Source organism: Rousettus aegyptiacus, unplaced genomic scaffold (assembly GCF_014176215.1).
Source record: "Rousettus aegyptiacus isolate mRouAeg1 unplaced genomic scaffold, mRouAeg1.p scaffold_m13_p_1, whole genome shotgun sequence".
NCBI classification, from domain to species: domain Eukaryota; kingdom Metazoa; phylum Chordata; class Mammalia; order Chiroptera; family Pteropodidae; genus Rousettus; species Rousettus aegyptiacus.
The window spans coordinates 22,730,108-22,753,432 of record NW_023416284.1 but is presented as its reverse complement, the minus strand read 5'-3'; the positions used below and the strand labels follow the sequence as shown (position 1 = coordinate 22,753,432).

Genomic DNA, 23,325 nt, shown 5'->3' with positions numbered 1-23,325 from the left:
CAGTGCCCCAGCCCCACAGCGCCGCCCCGCGGCCCGGAGCCCCCGCGTCGCTCCCTGCCCACAGCGCCGCCCAGCGGCCAGGAGGCGCGGCTCCAAGTGCGTGGGCCACGGCTGGTCTCGCAACGCTGGTTGGATTCTGCCAGGTCTCTGCTTTTAGCCCTCATTCTCCCCACTTGTAAACGGTGTCACCACGAAATGGACCCTGAGGGGACCATCGGACTATGGCAGCCTTGCCCGTCAGGACTTTATGAAGCCTCGCTCTGTTCCCCAGCACTCCCTCCAGTAGCAGCCCTTGCTCTTGGCCCCAACTCAGGCCTGGGCTCATACCCCGAAACTCTTACACTGTGATCCTAACCGCCCCTGGGTCTCCCCTATATATCAAAAGGCCAAAAAAAGGTCCAGCTGGGCAGTGCTGCCCTGGCCTACAGAGGGGCTCCCTGAGGAGGGAGAAGGAATTTGGAACCATAGCTTCAGGTTCATGGATTTCGAACATGGAGCTTTGGGGACGATGGTCCCTATCTTTGCTCCTCCCTGAGCAAGACGGCCAGGATCTCCCTGCTGGCTACATGCAGCAGTAGCAGAGAACCATCTGGACAGAGAACCCCAACATTTATTAGATTCATTTTTTTCCACCCCACTTCCTCTTCCATTTCCCACCTAACCTCCTCTCCCCATCTCAGTCTCCAAGGCTAAGCTAGCTCCAGCTGGCAGCTTTTGAGCGGACTCAGGGTGCGGTTTGTGGTGCGGGTGAAGGTGTCCACCTCAGGCACAAACTTCTCAGCAGGCACAGTCAGCTTCCGACGGGTGTCCATGCACTTTGTGTCCAAAAGCATCGAGTTGGCCTTGCAGGCGATGTCAGCCTGTAGCCGGGCCAGGTGCTTGTACAGGGCATCCAGAGCATCCCTGGGGAGGAGGCATTAACAACCCACCACCCCTGCATGAGGAGAACTGTAAGGCCAGGACTGAATTCACTGGTCTTCAGTCAGGAAGACAGCAGGGAAGCCAGCAGGCAGCAAGAGGCCCAACAGATGGGAGGTGTCCCCCTCCCCCTCCTGCCCGCTCCTCAAACCTACTGTGCTTGCGCCAGCTTCTGCTTCAGGGCAGCGATGGTTGCCTCTAACTGGTGAACCTCATCCGTGAGGCCATACTGTGCCTGGAGGCAGAGGGGAGGGTTGGGAGTCCCAGGTCAGTCATCCTATCCTTTAGCCTAGCAGTCCCCAACCTTTTTGGCACCAGGGACCGATGTGCCTATGAGAATATAATGGCTGATAATCAGAGGTGGAGCTGAGGCAGTGATGCTAGCACTGGGGAGTGGCTGCAAATACAGATGAAGCTTCACTTACTCACCCGCTGCTCACCTCCCACTATGCGGAACTGTTCCTAACAGGCCACGGACTGTACTGGCCCATGGCCCGGAGGCTGGGGACCCCCGGCTTTAGCCCATGGGCCTAGGTGCCGCCCTACGCCAGCACTCATTCTACTCCAGGAATACGTGCTGGGGAGAGAGTGATCCTGAGGAAATCTTAGCAGGGAGCCAGTGCCTCACTGGGGTAACCTCGCACCTGGTCCCGGCAGAGTTCTACATTGGGCCGGTAGGTTCTGGACTCTAGCCGGGTATGGCATAGCTTCAGGTTCATGAACTTTCTGCGCAAATCATCCTCCAGGTGCTGGATGTCTTTCTGCAGCTCGGTGATCTCCTCCAAGGTCTGCAGGAGACAGAGTGACTGGTCTCCACTGGCTGAACCCACCATGGTGCACCCAGGGCTTCCTGGCAGGGCAGCAGGCTCCTCATCCCACAGCAGGAAGTCCAAGCCCCAGGGGACTAAATGGAGAAGGCTCACATTCTTCTCTTGCCACTTGAGCTCACTGTACACTTTCTCCATCTCCCGCAGCCGCTTTCTGAAGGCAAATTCTGTTGCAACCCTCTGGGCTTCAAGTTCATTGTTGGTCTGAAGGACAAGTAGTAGGTAGAGCAAGAAAGGGTATAAGCTCATGGCGATCTGAGGATGTTGCTCAAGCAAGGGGATGGGATGCCACACAATAGACAGAGAACAAAAATATAACGGCTTAAGTGTACATGTGGGCCATCCATTAGCTGTGGAGGAGCGGGCTTGGGCTAGGGGTCAGTCACCTCAGCAATAGTGAGGGCGATGGCCTCCCTCAGCTCTACGGCTTCTTTCATCTCAGCCTCTGCCCGGTTCTTGCTGAACTGACTAAAGTCATCCCACTGCTGAAGTGTGGAGGAGCTGCAGGTGGCAGGAAATACTGGGGTCATAACAGTAAGGTCTATGCAGGTGTAGGGGGAAGAGAGACTGATTGGAACACTTCTCACCCATCAGGGACACGTGTGGGATTAATCTTCAGCGAGATGTTTGGGGACTTGAGGTTGAGAGAGAGGCAGCCTCTGTCAATGTCCAGTGTCTCCATTTTGCCCCGGTGGTCAGAGTGGAGCTGCTGTCGGACTTCCTGCAGGAGGCTGGCAAAGGAACAAACTCTATCAGGATCCATCCCTCCGAGGCCCCAGGACATACCCATCACTATACTGCAAGGACACCGAGGCATGGGGAGGCTGGAGTGACAAAGGCCAGCATAGCTAGATGAGCTTCTCACGAAATTATGATACCCATATGCTTGCACAAATTGACAGAGGCACGTGTATTGGCTACACTCACAAAGGCTCACGCATACACACAATAAAGTACTCAGTTCGGGAGGTGGTAAATGGGCTTCATCTCTCATGCTTCCAATCAACTGACAATGGCTGCCTAGAGCAGGGTCACGGGAAGTATTCTGAAACCATGTCTCGGTGGTGGAAAAAGTGCTAGTCAGTGGTTTTTGCCATGAGCACAGCAGGGGCTGAAGGCAGCCTGAGAGACACCTGTTCGTCATCCACGGTACATAGGTTCCACATTTAAGACATACAGCCTTAAAGTGCAGATAAACATGTAAATGACACCTCTCTCCCTTACCAGAGCTTTTCAAAAGATTGGCCGATCTTCCGTTGCAAGGCCTTCTTGGTGGCATCAATAACTTCCACCTCTTTGTGCAGCTCTTCCTCCACAGGGTCCTTCACCACATCAATGTCACGTCTACTGTCCCGCAGGGTCAGACACTCTATTGCCACATCCAGAGGCAGGTTCTTGGCCTGCAGGTTTTGCTCTGCTGACTCTTTCATCTAGAAAAGAGAGGGCACAGGAGGCCGGTGGGCCACCTACTGGGAAGTGGCTCTCATCCCCACTTTTAGCAGAGAGGCCAATGAGTGACTCAGATGGACATGCCACCAATTACCCCCATCAAGGGTTTCCCGATCGCAAAGTGAGCAGGGAGGGGAGATCTCCTTGCGGCAGGGTTTCCTGGCACCCTGCCCTAGTTCCCTGCCTGTGTCAGGGCATCGATCTCAGCATCTAAATCCGTTAGACACTTGTCCAGCATCTCCTTCCATCGGTTGACAGTATCAACCCTCTCTTCCAGTCGAGTCCTATTGTCATGTTCATCCCAAATGGTCTGGAAGAGACAGAGCCAGATAAAGAGGGCGTTGATGGTTGGGGGCTATCCCTTGGCCCACCCACCTAGGCTCCTACTCCCGACCTGGTTATTGGTCTCATTGCGGAGAATCCGGGCCTCCTGGCGGATCTGGTGTGATGCATCTCGCTGTCGCTCAGCGTTGGTGGACAACAGATAGCTGTTAGTGTGCCAGTCCGGCAACTGGAAGCGTTGACTGGGCTTGACGCTCAGTGTGGCCATGGTGCAGGGGACCGTACGCCTGTCCCAAGACACCTACCTCTACTGGAGAGGGAAAACAAGGCTGAAGAGACTGTAAGGAGATCCTCTCCTAGATCGAAAGCCCCCTCAAAGGACCTGCTCCTGTCACATTTTGTTCCAAACCTCTTCTTGCTTTATTCAACTCAACTCGTCCATCTACAGACACAAACTCCTAGACTCCGTAGGTTCTGGAGCAGGGGTGTGTGTGTGTGTGTGTGTGTGTGTGCGCGCGCGCTGCCAAATGCTGTGTAGGGTGGGTGGGGGTTGGCAGGAAAAATAGCACTTAATCTAGTTTCCACCCTAACTTCCAGCAACCAAGTCTTGTGGAGCTTCCTTTTCTTTCAACCCACCCCCAGCTTTGGCCAAGACCCGTGGGGGTTCTAAGAGAAAGACTCAGGGCCTCCATCCAGAGAGGACAAGCTAGTTTTGCAGTGTATACGGGTTGGTACAGGGAAATTTGAAGGGGGGCGCTGGCCCTGGTCCCCTCCTTCTGCACATGTGGGAGGAGGAGGAGCTGCTGTGCGAAGGGCCCTAGTTGGAGGAGCTGGGGGGTCACTCTATTTCCCAGCCGAACCCCAGCCCTCCCCTCCCCAGGATAATCAATCGTCTTTGAATTAATATCTCGACGCTGGCACAGAGAAAGGAGGAGGAGGAGGGAAAGAGGAAGGGAGCTCGGCCCTGGGTGTGAGTCCCCCAGCACCCGCCCCCCTCGGCTTCTCACCTCCTTCCCAGCTCGGACTTCCGCCTCAGCTCGCCAGCTCCTCTGTTAAGCGCCCTGGTTGCTAGGCACCGGCCGGTCAGCTCGCGGGTAACCCCCGCCCTCGTGTTTAGCTTGGCAACCGCGGAGCGGGGGCGGCTGGGCCCAGAGGCCTTTGGGGTCGGAAAGAGGCGGCTGCTGGGCTGCAGCTGCAGGGGGGAGCGCGAGGAGAAGCGCGGCAGGGTATCGCGTTCACTCACTTCATTTACAAGTTAAACAATTTTATTTTCATGAAAGTTATACATCGACATGATAAAACATACTTACAATACATAGAAAAAGTAATATCCCGCTCGGGGGGCATTCCTCAGCAGGTATCCTTTCAGAAATGTAAATATATTTGACATTATTTACACGCATTCGTTTGGTCCTGTATTTTCCGACAATTTCATCCTCCTGCTTGACGGCATAGAAGAAATGGTCATCGTTTTTGGAGAAGACACTTGCATGGGAGAGGAACCGGTACAAGAAGAAATGCTCAAAATTCCACCATTTCTTTAAAAAAGAGAGGTAAAAAAAATTCGACCCTGCCAGTACTGTTCTAGGCCTTGGAAAATGTTAACATTTATTGTTCATAACTAGGAGGTAAGCATTATCTCCATTTCCACAGGTATCTATAGAGATTGGCACTGCTAAAAGGCAGGGATGGAAACTCAGGTGTGTCTGATCCCCAGGTCGGTCCTCTGTGCTCTGTTACGGCTCCACACTGTCTCTAGTGGTGGTGCCGGACATCGAAAGGAAGGCAGAGATGCTGTTTCCAACACGTCGGCCTAGTCTTCTTATGAGGCTTGTGCAGAAGGGTCTCAGGAGGTGGGTGCTATTATCATGTTCCTCTCACAGGCGGGGAAACTGAGGCACGGAGAAGTAAGGAAGGTGCCCAGGGTCACATAACTAAGTGGGAGAGCTCGGATCCCGACGCAGGCAGTCTGCCTCAGAGGCCGAGTTAGGGTTCGATGGATGAGGGAAAGAGGAATCCATGAAGAGGCCTCAGTTTTAAAACCTCAATGATTGGTGGGTTGGTGTTAGCCTTCCAAGAGGGAAGGGAGGCAAAGAACCAAGGGCATGGCAGGCCAGGAGAAGATGAGCTTGACTTTGAGGTGCTTGTAGTGGATCCAGGTGATGTCCAGGCAGGCAGTTAGAGATGTGAGTCTGGAGCTCTGCAGAAAGATTGAGGCTAGAACATTTCCCAAACTTCCTTGACCACAAAATACTTTTTTTCTGAACTGTAATATAGGACTCATAAACCACATATGGATGAGGAATTTGTGATATACCTCTTTTACTAGGATTAAAGAAGGAAAAAAAAATCTTGGACAAATTAATTGCTAGAAGAAATGATTGAATTTTGGCTTATAGGTTTTGAAACATTTTATAACAGAAAGAAGTAAACAAATATGGCAGAATGGTGGGCACTTTGGCATACATCTCTGGGTGTGATGGTGGACTTAGTGTTCATGACTCATAAGCTTCCCACACATCCGGACCAAGAAAAACAGTGATAAGAATGAGTGATGCTGCGCTCTATTATTTTGTACTAGAAACACCAAGAAACTATAATTTTGATGTCCAGAAGTTTAGATCACAAGTAATGTGCAGACATGCTGCTGAAGGATTTAAGATTTTGGCAAATACCCGGCAATGCTTCAGTGCGTTCACCAGCAAGGTATTTTTTTTACTGCAGTGGATTATGATGAAAGCCCTGAGGCCTTTCAAATGCTCCAGTTGACGTCAGTTCCAAGTTCCCTCCACTTTTCTGCTAAAAGGAAATTTAGATCAGAAGACATTTATCATTTGGAGGGGGACATAGCTGAATAAATGGGTGACTGTGCTGCTGAGACTGAGAGAAAGAAGGTCAACATAAGAATCAGACAGCCTACAAATTACCACGATCCCTTCAAGTTGGGGATATTTTTGGCTTTCATTGGTGGACTTGTGTATTTATTGAAATAGAATAGGGAATTTACTTTTAACAAAACTTTGTGGGCAGTTTTAGCTCTGTGTTTTGTGATCATGACATCTGGTCAAATGTAGACTTCTATAGAAAGAATCCCATATGCTCAAAGGAATCCTCACACAGGACATTTCTGTTCGATGTGTGTAGTAACCTGGGAATGGTGCTCTTAGATACAGCTGCCACTTCTCACATGGACATTATGAAGAGGAAGATGCTGTGCATGACTGGTGTGTGTCTCGTTATAATATACTTCAGTTGGTTGCTCTCTTTCTTTAGATTTAAAAAATCCTGAGTATTCAGCGTTCTCATGCATTAAAAAAGGATCGTAGAGATAGACAAATGAAGTAAGAATTTTAAATGTGCAAAAACTGTTAAACAGAAGATTATTAACTCGAACTCATAACGTTTTTTAAGTGATTGAGATTGAGCCAAAGAAGACATGACATGCCTTTGCAATAAGCCATTTTCTCTCAAAATCTGTGGTCTTATGGTATGTATCTTCTCTGTTCTTCTCAATTTCCTCCTCCCAGTCATAGTATTACCTAATTTAGCGAATTCCAATGATTAAAATCATCAGAGAGCACAAGTTTTATAGAATTAGAACAATGTTTAAAGTACTTTAAAATTTGGTTAGCTGATCTTATTCTAATATGAAGAAGTCTCTTGTTAAGGTATCCCTACATCTAGCTACTGAAGATAACTGCATTATGTTTTCTGGAGGTGTATATTTGCAGAGTGTATTTTGTGTGTTGTCCTCTGAAGCCTAAGTATCTCTTTTTTGATTGCACCTCCAATGCCTAGAGGCAAACATAGTTCTTAGTGCTCTCCATCTCCCATCTTTCCTACTGAAATACGCCACTATGCTTCTTGATAAACTAACTGAATACCGGGTTATTATTTCTCCATAATTGTTAACTATCTTTTACCTGGATTGATTTCAAATAAGTTAGCTTGTCGATTCGAGGTTCTTTGCTACTTAATTTAAATCTAAGGGAAAAATAGATATAAAGATAATTCAGAGGATTAATGATAATTTTCTCACTCTTTTCTGTTTAGGAGCTTGTTAAAATATTGTTATTTCCAATATGCAAAAATGCAAAACTGAACATCTTAAAAGCTGTTCTATTTTAGCTTTCCTTTTCTCTTAAGTGGAAAAACAAAGTACAAATTTGAAGATTTTCTTTCCCCTTTCTCTTCTTTTTGTCATATGTAGGTAATCTAAGTCTAAAACATCGTACAAAATGCTTGGCAAATGACAGCAAAGATTTCAGTTGTGGTTTACTATTAAACCATATTTTAGCCTTTCTGCTGGAAATTGCCGTCTTAGAAATATGAGAACTATGATTGTGAAAATGTTTTCCAAGCAACAAATATTTAGTGTCATATTAGAAGACTCCTGCTTTAAATCGGGACTGGCTTTGGCTGTTTACAGTCAAGTAACCCTCCTCCTCCAAGGTATACTGGAAGATCTTGAGGCTTTATGTAAGAGGTGTTTGCCATGGGAGTTGGGTGTAATTTCCCCAGAGTAAATTACTTTTTTAAAACACGTAGTGGGTGGGAACAGTTGACCTCTCTGACTTTAATTTAGACGTTTTTGTTTGTACATCACTCCAGAGCAAATTGTTCCACTCTGGCCTTTTCTCCAGGTCACTTTTCTGCTGGGCTTGCACTTGTCTCAGGCCAAATAAATTCACGTTGAGATCCTCAAGGCTGAGACTTAGGCTTGGCTAAGTAGTTTTGCATAGCACATTAGTCGGGGAGAGAAATAACTGCTGCTTTAGCTACACAGCTGCAAATGTGCAGAAACCATTCCCCCCCCCCCACTTTGCCCTTCTTATCTTCAAAGCCTACTTTTGCATAAGAAACATCTCAGTTAAAATGAATGGAAAGCCTTTGCTATATTCAAAGTAAAGTGTTATACTTTTGTGCATATTTTCAAATTAATATCTCAAGGGCCTTAATGTAGACAATAGTAATACTTTTTCATTAAAGGTTTAGATAACACCTCTTGGTAAATTTTGAAAAATACTATTCAAAGGGATACTACAGATGGCAAACTTTTATAATCTAAAATGTTTATAAAAGTACAAAAATAAATGAGAAAAATTAAACTCACAAATATATATATGATGGTTAAACAACCTTAATTTTACATTTGTATAAAATATAAGTGAAAACTGTCTGAATGATGGTGGTGACTAAAATCTCATCTGGTGCAGCATCAAAACTATTCCTATGTTCGATTTTTGGTTTTAGTTTTTACAATATCATGTGCAGATTCCTTTTAGCAGGATACATTATAGTAAAGAAGGAGCAATTTTGTAGATTTAGCAGTTTCAAGTACTTTTGACTGGGTTATTTCTAAAATCACTCAGCAAGAGTCTATTAACATTTTGTTTCTGCTGAGAATCAGACATATTAAGCTTCATAATTCTGTCACTAAGGTGTCTGTTTTGTTTATAATTATAAATAAAATTTTAACCGAAGCATTATTCTTAAAGGAAAATATTTTAACAGAGGAAAGTGCTGCTTTATAAAGGCATTGCAGAAATCTTTACAGACTGAGGAAACTGTAGAATTAACAACATAGGAAAACAAACATCTTTCTTCTACAGATAAAATAAAAGATTTCAGGCCCCTTTATGATAATAACGTTTTATCAAATATTGGAAAAATGATTTGCATCCTTTCCTGGCATTGACAGATTAGTTTTGTAAAAGCATCAAGTGCTTCTTTAGCATCAGTAACAAGATCAGTCGAGAACACAAACAGGACTGTTAGGGTGGTACAGAGTTTGGGGACAGGTAGCTGGGAGAAGACTGGGATGGGGAATACATAATAGCATGACGGGATTAGACTGAATTTGCTGATATTCTAGAGAACATAAGTAGGGTAAACGAAAATTATGAAGTAGTGAGTTTTTACTATTTAGCCAGACTCTTTAGAAGTGAGTTACCCCCAGGTAAGGAGCATGTCCTCAAAGGCCTTCCTGCGTTGGTCGGAGGCCTTACCTTACATTAGTGTTCCTTTGAGCCAGTCCAAAGTGGGAAACCACTAGAGATTCCCCTGATGGCAGCTGTGAAGGAAGGAATACTGGGAATTTGCTGAATCTCCTCACTTTGCAAGGGAAGACAAAATCGGGATTTTTATGTGAGATCTGCTTTTGAAACGTTAGCAACTAATGAAAGTATTTTAACACCAAAAATTATTTGCAGGCCAAAATTGGCCTGCCACATTGAGACCTCTGATTTTAGTCCGATAACTTCAATTATAAAATGAAACGATAAACCTAAAGTTATACAGTTATGACAGTTAAGAGCTGGTTCCTAAAATTTTAGTTCAGTGTTTTCTTGCTTATTATACCTGGGCTGTGTACTTCAGGGCCTGTGAAGAGTCCCCAGTTTATTTGTTTCCTTTTTCCCCTAATTATTCTTAAATTCATCTACTGCCTGGCAGTTTGTAAGCCTGACTTCTTGCCTTCCCTTCTTTCCCCTCCACCTATTTTATTTGAAGGAAAATGGAACGAGGGGAGGAACCTCTTTAAAACCTGAGCTCTATCCACATGCTCAGCACTATTAAGTACTTTCTGTATAGCATCTCATTTCATGTCCCAACTGTACTGTTAGCTTCTTATAGCAGAGGAAACTGAGGTTTAGAAGCATCAAGGAACCAGTCAAGAGTGTCATGTAATCCAGGTTTTTAGCCCACTGTATCACACTGGCTCTCTTTACTTGAAGAGCTGTAATGATAACCACACGATAGAAAGTTTGGAGCAAAGCTTTTTTTATTGCAGTTATTAGTGAAAGTTACACTTCAAACTGAAGCTAAGCAACATTAAAACCATTTAAAAAAAAATCAAGGATTTAAAAACAAATACAACATAGAACCCTTCCAATAATGCAGAATGGCAGAACAAAGAGGAGTGGTTCTGTCACAGGACATTTTAGTGACAGTTTGGCTCAGAAAGAATGATGACAATTTCTTTAATAATATAAGTTACTGAACTGCTTAAAAATTGGCTTCTTCAAGCTTCTCAATCTCAATCCTAATTTTTTTTTGTAGTAAGTTGTTGGGGAAGATAAATTAACCAAAAGTAGAAAATTTACTACCAAACTTTAAATGCCAAAAAAAGTACTTTTGTTTATTTGCCTTCTGCTCATAGTTATATATAGTCTTCAAGGAATTAAGATGACAGTAAAATCCAAAGCCTGGCCCCCAAGTACACAGTGATAGGATTCAGCATTTGGTATTTCTGATTATACAGTGATTACATATATATCATAGGCTCCCACTCCCACCATATAAAGTTCCATTTTCCTCTTAATGAAATATGCCAGTCAAATTTAGTATCATTCAAGATCTTATCTGGTCCTATAGCATATTACAAAATCAGACTCGCTCCACTGTTTTAATTGATGTTACTGTATAACCAAACATTGACAAAAGAAGGCTTATAGACAAACATTTTGAAATTCTGCAGTCTTCAAATTACTATAATAAATTGTTCGTACTCATGAAAAGCCAAGACAGGGTCGGGAAGAAGAAGGAGGTTTGAGAGTCTCATTATTTTACCATGGTGAAACTTGGTATCAGTAGAAATATTTGGCAAGAATAGTTAGTGTGGAAAAGGAGGATGGAAAAAAAAGAAGTTACTTTGATTTTATGTAATAATTCAGTTTCAAAACATACTGATATTGACCCCCAAAAATAGTTCACATCTGCAGTACAAATAGGCACACACGGTCAAGATGGTTAAAAAGTAAAATTTAAAAGGCTATTTGCCCACCTGTAGGACATCTGCAGGTGGCCCCACCCTCCCCACATGTCCTACATTTATTTACATTTTACTTTTCAGAAAAGCCCCTTTAAAAAGAGTGCTATTTCCTCCTCCATTACTTAGGGTTTTTTGTTTTGTTTTGTTTTGTTTTTTAAAGCAGCAATTATCTAAAGTGGGAGCAGTTCACAACGCTTTAGGGGTGTGCATTTGTGTGTAATATAAATATTCTCTAGAGTGAGCGGTCAGATCACACTGGAATGGTTATATTACAATTTTAGTCCCCCAAACACTAAAGGAACATATTTTTTTCTATATAAACTTACGTAATACACAGTGTTATAAACAGTGTACACACACACACACACACACACACACACACACACACACACACCACTGCTTCCCACAGCCTATGAATGCATCCGTATACTAGTCCACAAGAATGATCTTTATTCACAAGATACACTAATACTTTTACGGGTCCATAACTGAAGAGAGACATTAAAGCTACAAATTACAGCAAAAATTGTTTAAAAGTATTCCTGATATATCAATGCTCTTAGCTATCTCACTCAGCAAGGTGGATTTTTTTATTTTCTGAGCATGAATCTCCCCAACTTTTTACTTCTAGTACCTGCAATTCTTCTCATTATCCTATAAAACTAAGACAGACATCACCTATGTTAGATGAGTTAGAAAATCCCAATTGCCTGCACAAGGGGAGGTCAGCATCTATAGAGATAAAAATAAATGCCGAATGTATTCATACCCTGTGTACCTAAAATGCATTATTTTTCTTAAACAAAAACAAAACCAAAAACTTGTCTGTTGCAACAAGGAATTGCTTACACAACCCGTGGTGATGTGCCCTTTGTTATTTTCTAGAAACAAAAGCATCCCCTCCCCACGAAAACGGAGAAGACTATTGAAATGTACGGTCTGCCCACCACCCACGAAGATATCAGGCTGCCTGGTATCACCTGCAGATGCTCAGAACTGAACTAAAATGAAGAAAAAAAACTTACTATATTTTATCTTTTACAGACATGGTAATTGGAAAGCAAGGCTCAACTCTCAAAGCGATGAGTGAAATAAGCACACTTCCCTCCTTCAAATCTAACCCCTTACTCCAAAACAAAATCCGCTAAGAAACAAAGGGGTAACTATCTGGTTGTATAACTGCCTCTGATGCCAGCATGTAGCGAAAATGCCTGCAGGCAAAAGGCCAAGTTAATTTCTGATTATCTAATGGTTTCTCCACATTAATCTACCTCAAAATACAATCGCAGCTGCCATAGCACCACTAAAGGAGTTTGGTTTTTGAAGTTACACTTTGCCAAGGATTATTATGAAGAAAAATTCAGCTTGTGCATCGGATATCTAGCTGGGGAGAAAATAAGAACAGGATACGTTTGTAAGTGAACACCATACCACAGTAAGGCTCAAGTTTCTCTCATACCTGTTTGGTAAAATGATCTATGGTAATGAATGATACTTTCATAGAGGCCAACTAAATGAACCATTCATACGACAAGATTATATTATCTTGAACTTCTGAAGAGTTTAAGCACGGTCACAAACATCATCCTATTCTTACAGCAACTTTGTGAGGTAGGTGAGGGCAGGTATTATCACTACCATTTTACATGGAGAAACTAGGCACAAAGATTAAGAGAATTGCCCACCGACACAGAGCGAATTAGTAGCAGAGTGCTGACTCAACTCCAAGTAAACTCTGAAAGGCAACAAGTTCTCGAGTCTTTCTCCACTTGTGGTCTTCTGAAAGTTCCTGTGTTTGAAAACACTTTGTGCCTTCTTATTTACAGCTCAGGCTTGACTAGGAAATGAGTTAAAACATTTAAATATGTTTTGCGCACACCAAGAGGGATATGTGAGATAGAGTTAACTGAAGTCTGAATGAATCAATATGTAAATTAAGAGGAAAGAATAGTCTTAGTGTTCATTCAGTATTTTTATGTATCTAAGAAGACAAATGTGAGAAAAGTCACGAACCTTTTAAAGTTTAAATGAGACTGACTGATTGAAACCAGAAGCTGTATTAATTTTCCTTAAAAATATATAGAGATCTCAGTTGCAGAAGATTGAAATATTACTTTCAAAAATGATTTTCTTTGATCGCTTTGCTATAACATATTTCAGATATATATTCTTTCCACATCATCACTCTATAGCTAGCAAAAAATTCTATGGCTAGAAATCATACCTGCAGCATTAACACTTCCACTCTTAATTCTCTTAACCAAGTTAGGGTTTCCTTCCATCTACAGTAACTAAAGTTACATTCTAGTGATTCTCCTTATATATAGTTTTTGTTTTATGCCTCCCTTTTATTTTTAAGAGAGAGAGAGAGAGTGAGTGTACGGGATGTAAGAACTGCACAATTCACAAACGGTATAAAACAACCAGTTATATTACAAAACGGGATGGCACTCAACTAAATAAAAGAATGGTATGTCAAAGGAAAAACTTGAGAATCCAAACATGAAGAAAATGCTCAAATAGTCTATCAACTGTAACTTGTCACATGTGATCCTCCTCCAAGAATTTTAAAGACTATTATTTACTTGTAGTAGAAGTCTATATAAATTGCCTCTAAAGCCCCCCCCCCCTTTTTTTTTTAAAAAAAAAAGGAGAAAGAGGTTGTACCCTGGGCTAAGAAATGAGAAAATGCCTGCGAAACTTTTAAAGAATCTTATAGGGACAAACATTTCAGTTAGTGCTTGCTATTCCTGATTTCTGAATTAGAAAAAGAACATGTGCACATTCGCAGGGTCCTCATCAATAGTATGAGACCATTCACCTTCTGTGAAATGGGGGGATATTTGCAGTTAATTACCATTGGAGAGCCAAGTCTGTTGCTACCAAAACCAAAGCTTCCTCTTTTTAAATACCCTGGGGCCAAATTGAGTCCATTTAGCTTGGCTGGACTGTCTATGTTAGGCAAAACTCCCCCTTCATTACAACCTACCACTGTTTTTCCTGAACCTTTCACCGAAAATATTTTCGTTACAGAAAAGACTACTTTGGAAAGGCCCTGCTTGGTGTAGTCTATGTAATGGGAAAAGAGAGATTCCATGTTGATAGCAACACCATGGCTCTATTTAAGAATGACTACTTCATTTAAATTCTTTATTATAATTAAGAAGCAACTTCCAAGGCTCACATTTAACAGGAATAGATGCAGCTTTATATTTGGGACAACATGAAATAAACTCAGGTTAGAGAGTACTCTTAGGTCTCTTCTGTACGTCAAACAGCAACTGTCGCTCTTTTATAATGTGGCTGTGAGAACTCGACAAATATTAAACAACTGTAAGGTTCTGTCCAAGGATCCTAGCAAAGAAACCTTTTCTTTGTTCTCTCCTTACTATATACACTCACAATCCCACCAGTCCATTTCTTTACAAAGACCTCCTCCTGTTTTCACAGGTTCTTACGATAAAGAGAGTCACATCTGCAACATCTTTGTAGAGTCTTTCCTTCTTTGGTTCTAAAAATATTATTAAAGGGCCGCATTAAGGGATTTTCATTTGTTTGTTTGTTCTTCAAACTAAAGCCATGAAGTAAATAAAGATGGAAAGACTTAGGCGTTAAATATCAGAGTAATCTCCCTCTTTAGTTTCTGGCACAATCTCTTAAAATTCAAACATAAAATTATAGATGTACACAGTCAATTTCTGGATGTAATAAAACCAAAAAAGGGAAAGTTCTAATGACCTATACTCCCATCTGTTTTCTACTCATAAAAGACTATTTTTGGGATGAACTATTACTTAATGCACAAATATTTCTTTCTTAAGAGGTGGCACATGACTATAAATGTAAACTAAACATGGACAAGTCACTAAGCACTTCACTACAGTAATGTAGTACTGATGCCAGGTACCTTGATTTTCAGAGCCAACCAATTAAAAGAGCAAAAAAGGCTCTATGTGTCAGGTTTTTATGACCTTTCAGAAGAAAAAAAAAAGGGACTATTTCTACTTGAAGCTGCCTTAAAAAATGTTGGTCTATAAGAATTCTATGCCTGTTAACCTAGGACAATGTTGAAACAATTAATAAAAATATTAAAGTTATAAGGACAGTAAATACCATTACAGGGGGCATATACTTACAACAAAAATATATCCGACTTTCTGATTTTTATTTAGTAGCAATAAATTGCTATAACCAGAGTACCCATCTTCAATTAATACTTGATGTGGGGGTAAGGGAAGTAGCTCAGAATAGTACATTATATATATAAAAACTACTGTAACTGCCATAAATGCAAAAAGAAATATAGTTAATGTCTATAAAAATCGCATGCTGATTCATTTAAATTGTAAATTCTTACATAATATAAAAATAACAATTTCCCAATTATAATTTCTTGAAACTTTCTCATTTACCCCCTTCTCAGTAGAAGAATAGATTACAGTATAGCAAAATGTCATATATTGAACCCAGTAATTTAGAATTTAAAACCAGAGGATGGGGTAAAGTTTACCTTTTAATCTCTTACAGAAAAAATGGCTTACCCAGCAAATTCACAGTGTAAAAATACAAAGGAAATAGCTTATCTGCTTAGAGAATTCACCTTTTTTCATGTACCTTTATAAAAAGTTAGTCGCCAATATAAATAAACTTGATATATTCATTAGGAAACTGGAGTGCCTATATATGCTTAAAATTATTGTTCTATAATAATACTTTTCATTGCCTTCCAATTAATTCATTCATAAATTACTACTTTGTTAAATTTTTAGTTAACTGAAATACTACATTAATCAGTCTTTATCCCTAGCTCTACCTAGCCACTTAAACTATGTTTCTTCACTGATGCTCAGAGTTGAATCAGCTTCAAAGTATGCTAGGGAAAAGATCAGGGTAGCAAATCTTCCATGTAATATAATTATGGGGAAAAGGAAATCCCATTTCAAAGTCAATTATCGATGAGTTCTTGATCATGTGCTATTTGTTTTCCAGGCTTATAAAAATGGTATCATAATCCTAATGCTGGATGATGTGACCATTTAAGCAGCTTGAATGTAGCTGGTTAAAAAATAAAAATGTAACAATAATTTGACAGGTTTCCCAACAATTGCAGATCAGGTAAAATAAGTCCAATCTGTTAGTGTTTGCTACTTAAGGGGAAGAAATCAACTTACAGACAAACCCCACCTTCCCTCCACGTTTAGAAATCTCTCTAAAGACTGTCTTTAATGCCCACTATATAAACAACATTAAATATTCTAAGTTAGAAAATGGTGTTAATGGTTTATTGGTAAAATCCAAACTCTAGACTTTATAGAATTAGTAGTTTGGTCGGAATATTAACATTCCATCTTAATCTTTGCTAGTATTACAAAGAAAGAGGAAAAGCTAGAAATATCTATAAAAATAAAATACCTTAAAACCAACATCTAAGCAAAATATAAAAGTTGCACACAAATTGCCAATAAATATAAACATTACAATACAAAAATTAATTATTAAAAAAATAAATTCATAATTGCTATTAAGACATTATAAAAAATGAAAAAGTTTAATGTGCATGTATATTTGCAAACAGACGCAGTACACTCCACGCAATCCATATAATTTTACTATTATTATTACATAATGCAGCATACAAAGTTACTGAGGTGTGGTGTTTTTTGTTTGTTTTTAGTTTATTATTTTCTGGAGGAATGCTCACCAAATTCACAAACAAGAACTGGTGAGGTGATCATTCATTTACTGTTTACTGCTTCCTAGTCTGGGGGAAAATTGCTTTCTGATAGATTACTAAATTTCTAATAAGTATGAATGGTCCTGCTATTTTCCTTCCATTTGCTTATTTTTCCAAAGTCCAATTTTGCATGTTCTATTATTTCTAATTAACTGATCATACCCTTTAGATACACTGTCGTTGTTTTTCATAGTTCCTCCATTCTAAAAAAAAAGAGAATCATTTAAAATATTTCTTAGTTCTTAAAAAAGAAAACTTCCCTAAAGACAGAGACATAATCATTTTACTTTTTCTCTTAAACTGATTTCCATGATTTTCATGATGACTTGGCTCTCCCTTTATAAGCAGTCTTCTTTGATAAAAATTATTTAGAAAAGGTTGCCAATAGGTATTTACAAAAGGGTCAATCTATAGTGGGAGAAAAAATAAAAAGGACATAATTCCTGGCAAGTTACCTTTCCCTTTGGACACTTTACCCATACTTTTGTTAAAAAGTTAAGCAGACTTCCTGTTTTATGTGCCTTATAGATTACCTTCAACATAGCTGAGAACTGAAAGTGTTAAAAAATTTATTTTTAAACTTACAAAATACATTTGGTGAGTATTTACCTAGATACTTTACCAAAGAAAAGCTTTACTGCCATTCCCTGGGACCAAATCCAGGACAACAAATAACATTATATGAAACTGTCAAATTCTTGGGAGTTCTAAAATAATTTATCTTTAAAATTTTTAGCCTCAAACTATTTGAAAAATAAAAATCTACAGCACCATCTTCTGAAAAGGCACTTTCTAAGAACCACCTTGCTTTAAAATATGATTAAAAAATTTAATTCAGCATCTACCCTGAAGAACATCTTTGCTTTACTGAGATCCTAACATAGATACAACATTAGATTTTGGTTACCTCAGACACTGATATCAAAAAGGAAGGGAGACCAAAGGCTGAATATATGATTAACAGGATCTTAATTTTGTCCCACTGTTGCCTGATACTTTAACAGGTTTCTCAGTGGTAAATCTCAACCCTCCCTGTTAAATTTATTATCTTTCTATTTTTAACCTTTAACTTCCATACTTTAAGAGTAAAAGATTCTTGAGGCTTTATCGACAATGTAAAAAATCTAGAGTACTATCTTTGATGGGTAAAGAAAAATAAAACTCAACTATCAGTAGATAATATTAGCACAAGCCTTCACCATTATATCTTAGTTAAAAGAAATTATTTTGACCAACATGGAAAACTATAGACAGAAATGTACCATTTTTAAAAGTAGGAAAAAGTCAAAAATATTTTTCCCTTTGTGAGATCGATCAATTGATCTATCTACCTGGAGACAGACAGATACAAGTGAGCAAGAACAGAGAAAGATGTTGATTTTTTTTCCTCCTGGGAATCAGCTTAGGTTTTACTAATCATAGTATCATTTCTAACATTGCCACTGATCAAGAATTTCTTAGCATAAGCAAGATTTTTTTTTTTTAAAGATCTTTTGGAGAAAATTCCCACTTTCACATTTCCGAAGTACTGATTTTACCCATTTTTTTCTTGGCTTGTTTTTGACCTACAGAATCACAAAAGTGCTTAATATGATCAAATGGGAGAGAAATAGAAAAATATAGACAGATTCTAGAATCGGGGTTATACTGCCAGGTAGGAAGGCCTACTTTGATATAAAGGCTCCCAACTATTATTATTGAAGCTTTAAGACATCTACAAATTCTCAAAAAGAAGGAAAGAAATTAAAACTTCATAGGGATAAAAAAAAGCCAAAATAAAGATGCCAGGACAATGAAGCTTGACAGATAACTCATAAAAGGTAATTTAAGTAGCAAGTTACTGTTAGGGACAACTTGTCTTTAAAAGTTTTCAATAGGAGAACCTCTAAGATGATGAGTGAAGCAAATATTTAACTCAGGTTTTATGATACTGAATAAAAATCATGCAGAGCTGTCAGTTAAGCTTCCTGGCAAAACATTCCTATCAAGTTTGAAATAGCAAGACTACAAAATATTCTAGCTAAATCCAAGTGGCTGGCTTCACTGATTTTATTAAAATTAACCATCCGCCCCCCCGCTGCAAATTCTTGTTAGCTTCTGAAAACATCCACCAAATTCCTTAAATAACAGTCTCTAATTCCTGGCCTATAATCCATCTAATTACCTATTACTGGCACTCTGAGTGTTCTTTTCTTTAAATGCTGAGATCCTCTGCCAGTTATTTCTACTGAATGGCAACTAAGCTTTTATTTCCTTAGACATACCTTAAGTTTGTCATGACTAAGTCTGTCATGAGGTCTGTCATAGTAAAATCCATTTTAAAGTAAATATACAAGTAAACATTAGGCAGTGGTGGGTCATCAGAGAACCTTGTTTGAAAAACTAGTATAACTCTTTAGAAGGTTAGGAGATCCTATTTTAGAATTTAGAGATGAATCTTTATCAAGTACCTTCCAAGACACCCAGTCTATTCCTACCAGAGTCCCTCCTAGACTCTCTTCTAGGAATAGAAATAAATCGGCTACACACAGAAAGATTTCCATAGAAGAATATTTTTTTCTGAGAAACTTGTTAAAAGATAAAATATTAAGAAAAAATAAAGGACATCTTTACTTCTGTGAAAATATGCCAAAAACCAGTGCTGAGGAGGTTGACGTACACTTTTTCAAAACTACTAAAGTAAAAATCCACATTTCTAAAACAAAGAAAGAGCATCCTGATACTATGTTTAAACTAAAATGGCAGCACCCTTTGTTACCTTGATATTTCATGTTCTTGACCTCATTTAGGATAAAAAAGTGGGGGTGTCTAACACTAGCCTTGAATCCTGCTCATCTCCTTATTGTTTAGTGCAGTAACTGTCAGACTCTACTTAAATAAATATAGCAGCTACGGTATTATAAATGTATGGTCCACAATGCCAGTAACTTGATACTGTAATGTAACAACATGTATCAGCACTTTACATAGACACATTTGCAATCCAGAATATACATTAAACTCCCAACTCTTCTTCACATGAAAATCAATTATATCAATTGCTGGGACTAATATTTTAAAGTCACTCTTACACATCACAGCAAACATCAGATCAAATTTAGCATTCGTTATATAGTCAGTGAGCAAGGGCAGGAATAGAAAGGTCATTATTGAATTTCATGGCCATTAAATTCAAAAAAACTTTTTTTTTTTTTTTTAAATAAAAAGGATCAGGAATTCTACCCCAGAAATGCAATAATAATTAAAAGAAATTTCAAGAAAGTATTTCCCTCTTAGTCTTTTATCTTCAAATTCTAAGCATAGGTTTCTCGTAATTGTTTGATTACCAATTTGTTAGTAAGCAAAATAGAAATATACTATACATATCCTTTCTAGTTAACCAACCTTAAACTAGTAATGTTGAAACTGTAAGAAAGAAACCCTAAAAAAGAAGTCACTTCAAAGGTAAAGCTTTATATTAAAAATTTTTTTTTCCTCTGTAAAAGTCCTTCTAAATAGATTTACATTATGGGCTTCACTCTAGTGCATGTGAAACTAAGTAACTGAAAACTGGGTAAAGCAGTAAATAGGGAAAGGATATCTACAGTTCTTCCCTGGACCCTAAAGTTTCCCACATGAATCTGTGCAATTCCCATTAATAAAAGATGTTTTACTCATTCTGAATGAGCATATAGCAATCAAGTTTTTACCATGTAGGATATATCATTTTCTCTTGTCCATGTTCTGACTACTATATTCAGTGAAATTTTAATGTAAAAAAAAAACCCATACATGCTTTAAAGGACTTTTTGGAGGAGGTGGGGAAGGTTGGAAGAAAAAATGTATATACTGTACAAATATTACTTCATGTAAAGGGCTTTGAAACAGTGTTGTAAATTGCATTTCAGACACTTCAATATAATAAACATACAAAATACAGTACTTTCTTAGTTTTCTGGCAGAGGGATAAAAGATTTCATACCTGTTGGAGGACATGGGCTCAGGTTTTAGGCTCAAAATACAGTAAATTGGCAATAAGAGTGGGTTATAGGTAAGAGAGAAACTGTAGAACTAATCCATTTGTTTTCATGAGCAGATGGAATTCCAAAAGGTTAACAACAATGCCCACTGGAAACAATCGGTAATATTTATACTCTGAACCAGTGCAAAAAAAAAAAAATAATAATAATTAAAATGCATTTTCATGAGTCACAAAGTGCAAAGCTCCCCTGAATCCAATGTTACTGGTGAACTTGGTTTTGACAACTTCATAGTACTTTTTAATACCTTAAAGTAAAATCATTATATAATGAAAGTTTTACAAAACTTTTTTCCACATTTCACTGATTTAGCGCATTTAAAATAATTAAAATCCTAAACTAACTTCCTTTGTCACAATAACCCTAATTTTAAAAGGAAAGTTACACTGGTAATAAATAAACAACAAAAAATAATGTTTAAATGGCCACATTTTCCTGATTAATTTTAGTCAATGAAAATGGGAACGTAACCAGCATGATTCTTCAATAAACATAATTTATTTTCAAAAAATTTAAATACTTTATAAATTTTTATCTATTCATGGTCATATCTTAAATCAAAATTCAACTTTATTTTTAATATTCAAGGTCAGACTTATCTAGGATATTAACTTCCTTCATTTTCATTATGATTTTTAAAGACATGCTTTAGATTTGAAAATTACAAAACTTTCCTTCTGAAATTAAGGCTGTATTACTTTGCCTTTTTAAAATTATGAAGGTGCCTGTTTCTTCCATTATCTGTGATAAAAACATCAGACATAGCTTTCCTTTAAACTGCTTATTGCACTAAAAGATAGCAAAAACAAGTTGTCAGTTCTTAAAATAAACATGATTATTTCTATAAAAGATGTTGCCAATATGGTTCTATAATTATTAAAGCACTATTCTAATAAATAGAAAAGAAAAGGAAGCTATACTTCAAAACACATACATACATATATGTTTATATATACACAAACATATATATAAAAATATATATATGAAAATCACATTAAGGTATGAGAGGCAGCAAGTAAACTAGCAAAAAAAAAAAAAAATTAAAAAAAACCAAAATAATCCCTTCTCTCTTGACCCAACTTCAGAGGCCTCAACCCTATAGAGTTCCAATCATTTAAAATATTTACTCTTTATAAAAGCTTTTAGAGATTTCCATGTATAGCCCATAGAAACAAAAGGCTTTAGACTACATATCACTTATAGAGAGAAAGAGTTAAACTTCTGACAAGGTCTTATATTTATAGCAGCTTTAACAAACTCACTGAAGAAAAAAGAATAGTTTAGGTTGCTACTGCTTATGTACACATTGCACAAATGGCAAATGTTAAGTTTGGAGGGGGCAAACACAAACTCTCATAAAACCATATATATATATATAAAATAATTTTGTTTCTTAAGAAAGCAGTATCAAGAGTTGAGGGCTCAGAATTGTGTATGAGACAAGAGACAGGAGAGGGTGTGCAAAACAAAAAAAAAAGTCTTGTTTGCCATGCTTCATATTCAAATGAACCAGATACATGAACATTTGAATGTCGCTGGTAGCATTAGGGGAAAAAAATGTAGGCGATGAAGGCAAGGGAGGTAGAGAGAGAAATAAAAGTGTTGGTGGGAGGATATTAAAAGAGAAAGGCAGTTCCTCAATGGAATGAACTATAAAATATATACAAAGAACATATATATCTACTATAAATGTAGATCCAGATATATATGCATATGAAGTATATATGTATATATTTAAAATATACACAGATACCTTTTACAATACATGAATGCACATTAATTTTTTTGCACACACAATTTTGAACAATCACTGATTATTCATGTAGGTGTTTTTTTAAACCATCATTTACCTTTTCTTAACTTTTTTTTTTTTTTTGCAAAGATAGTTGTGCTGCCAAGCAACTTGAGGTAAAGGCATTAAAAGGGTTAGACTACAAAGAAAGTGAAAACAAAACATTGGCGATACTTCCTACAGGAGACCGCACAAAAGCGCAGTTGGCTGGTTTCATATTGCATAATAGTGCTGTGTTCCTTGATGAAGTAAACAATCTTACTTGTATCAACATAAAAATCAGACCCTGGTCCCCACAGTGTTGGTTTCTGTATGGCTGCAGGCATCCCCACTCAACGAACTCCACTGGAAACATGTATGTCGATTCATCTTTCAGTTCTTCCTCTCAGAGAATAATCTTGGACTTTTTAAGCAAAGTACATTGTGCGTAAGGTATCTTGGTGAATCTGTACAGCCTTGGCAAGAGCTTGTGGATCTCGCCCATTGCTCTGTCCTGAAACATGACTTCCTTCAGCACTGTAAGAGAATTGATA

At 38.7% G+C, this 23,325-nt stretch overlaps 2 protein-coding genes across 16 annotated transcripts in view; both read right to left on the bottom strand.

The window, feature by feature from the left end:
* Positions 1-46: 46 nt before the first annotated feature.
* TEKT2 (tektin 2) lies at positions 47-4,534 on the bottom strand. Of its 5 annotated transcripts, none has more exons than XM_036231686.1 (9): positions 4,484-4,534; positions 3,589-3,783; positions 3,379-3,504; positions 2,970-3,175; positions 2,333-2,476; positions 2,132-2,246; positions 1,563-1,949; positions 1,074-1,153; positions 47-903 (listed from the first exon to the last, which is right to left on the bottom strand). In XM_036231686.1, the coding sequence occupies exons 2-9, from the start codon at positions 3,742-3,744 to the stop codon at positions 690-692; spliced, it is 1,428 nt and encodes a 475-aa protein (XP_036087579.1). In that variant the 5' UTR covers positions 3,745-3,783; positions 4,484-4,534; the 3' UTR covers positions 47-689. The 5 variants fall into 5 exon arrangements, with proteins under 5 accessions (XP_036087579.1, XP_016002722.2, XP_036087583.1 ...); XM_016147236.2 differs by having other exon boundaries at positions 3,589-3,786; positions 4,484-4,524; XM_036231690.1 differs by lacking the exon at positions 4,484-4,534 and adding an exon at positions 3,886-4,450 and having other exon boundaries at positions 3,589-3,786.
* Positions 4,535-10,239: 5,705 nt separating this feature from the next.
* Positions 10,240-23,325, bottom strand: part of AGO3 (argonaute RISC catalytic component 3) — a 98,154-nt gene continuing 85,068 nt past the window's right edge. For all 11 annotated transcript variants that reach the window (XM_016147238.2, XM_016147239.2, XM_016147240.2 and 8 more), the window contains one exon: positions 10,240-23,308. In XM_016147238.2, coding sequence (XP_016002724.1) covers positions 23,200-23,308 — 109 coding nt within the window. In that variant the 3' untranslated portion in view covers positions 10,240-23,199. The remainder of the gene's footprint in view (positions 23,309-23,325) is intronic.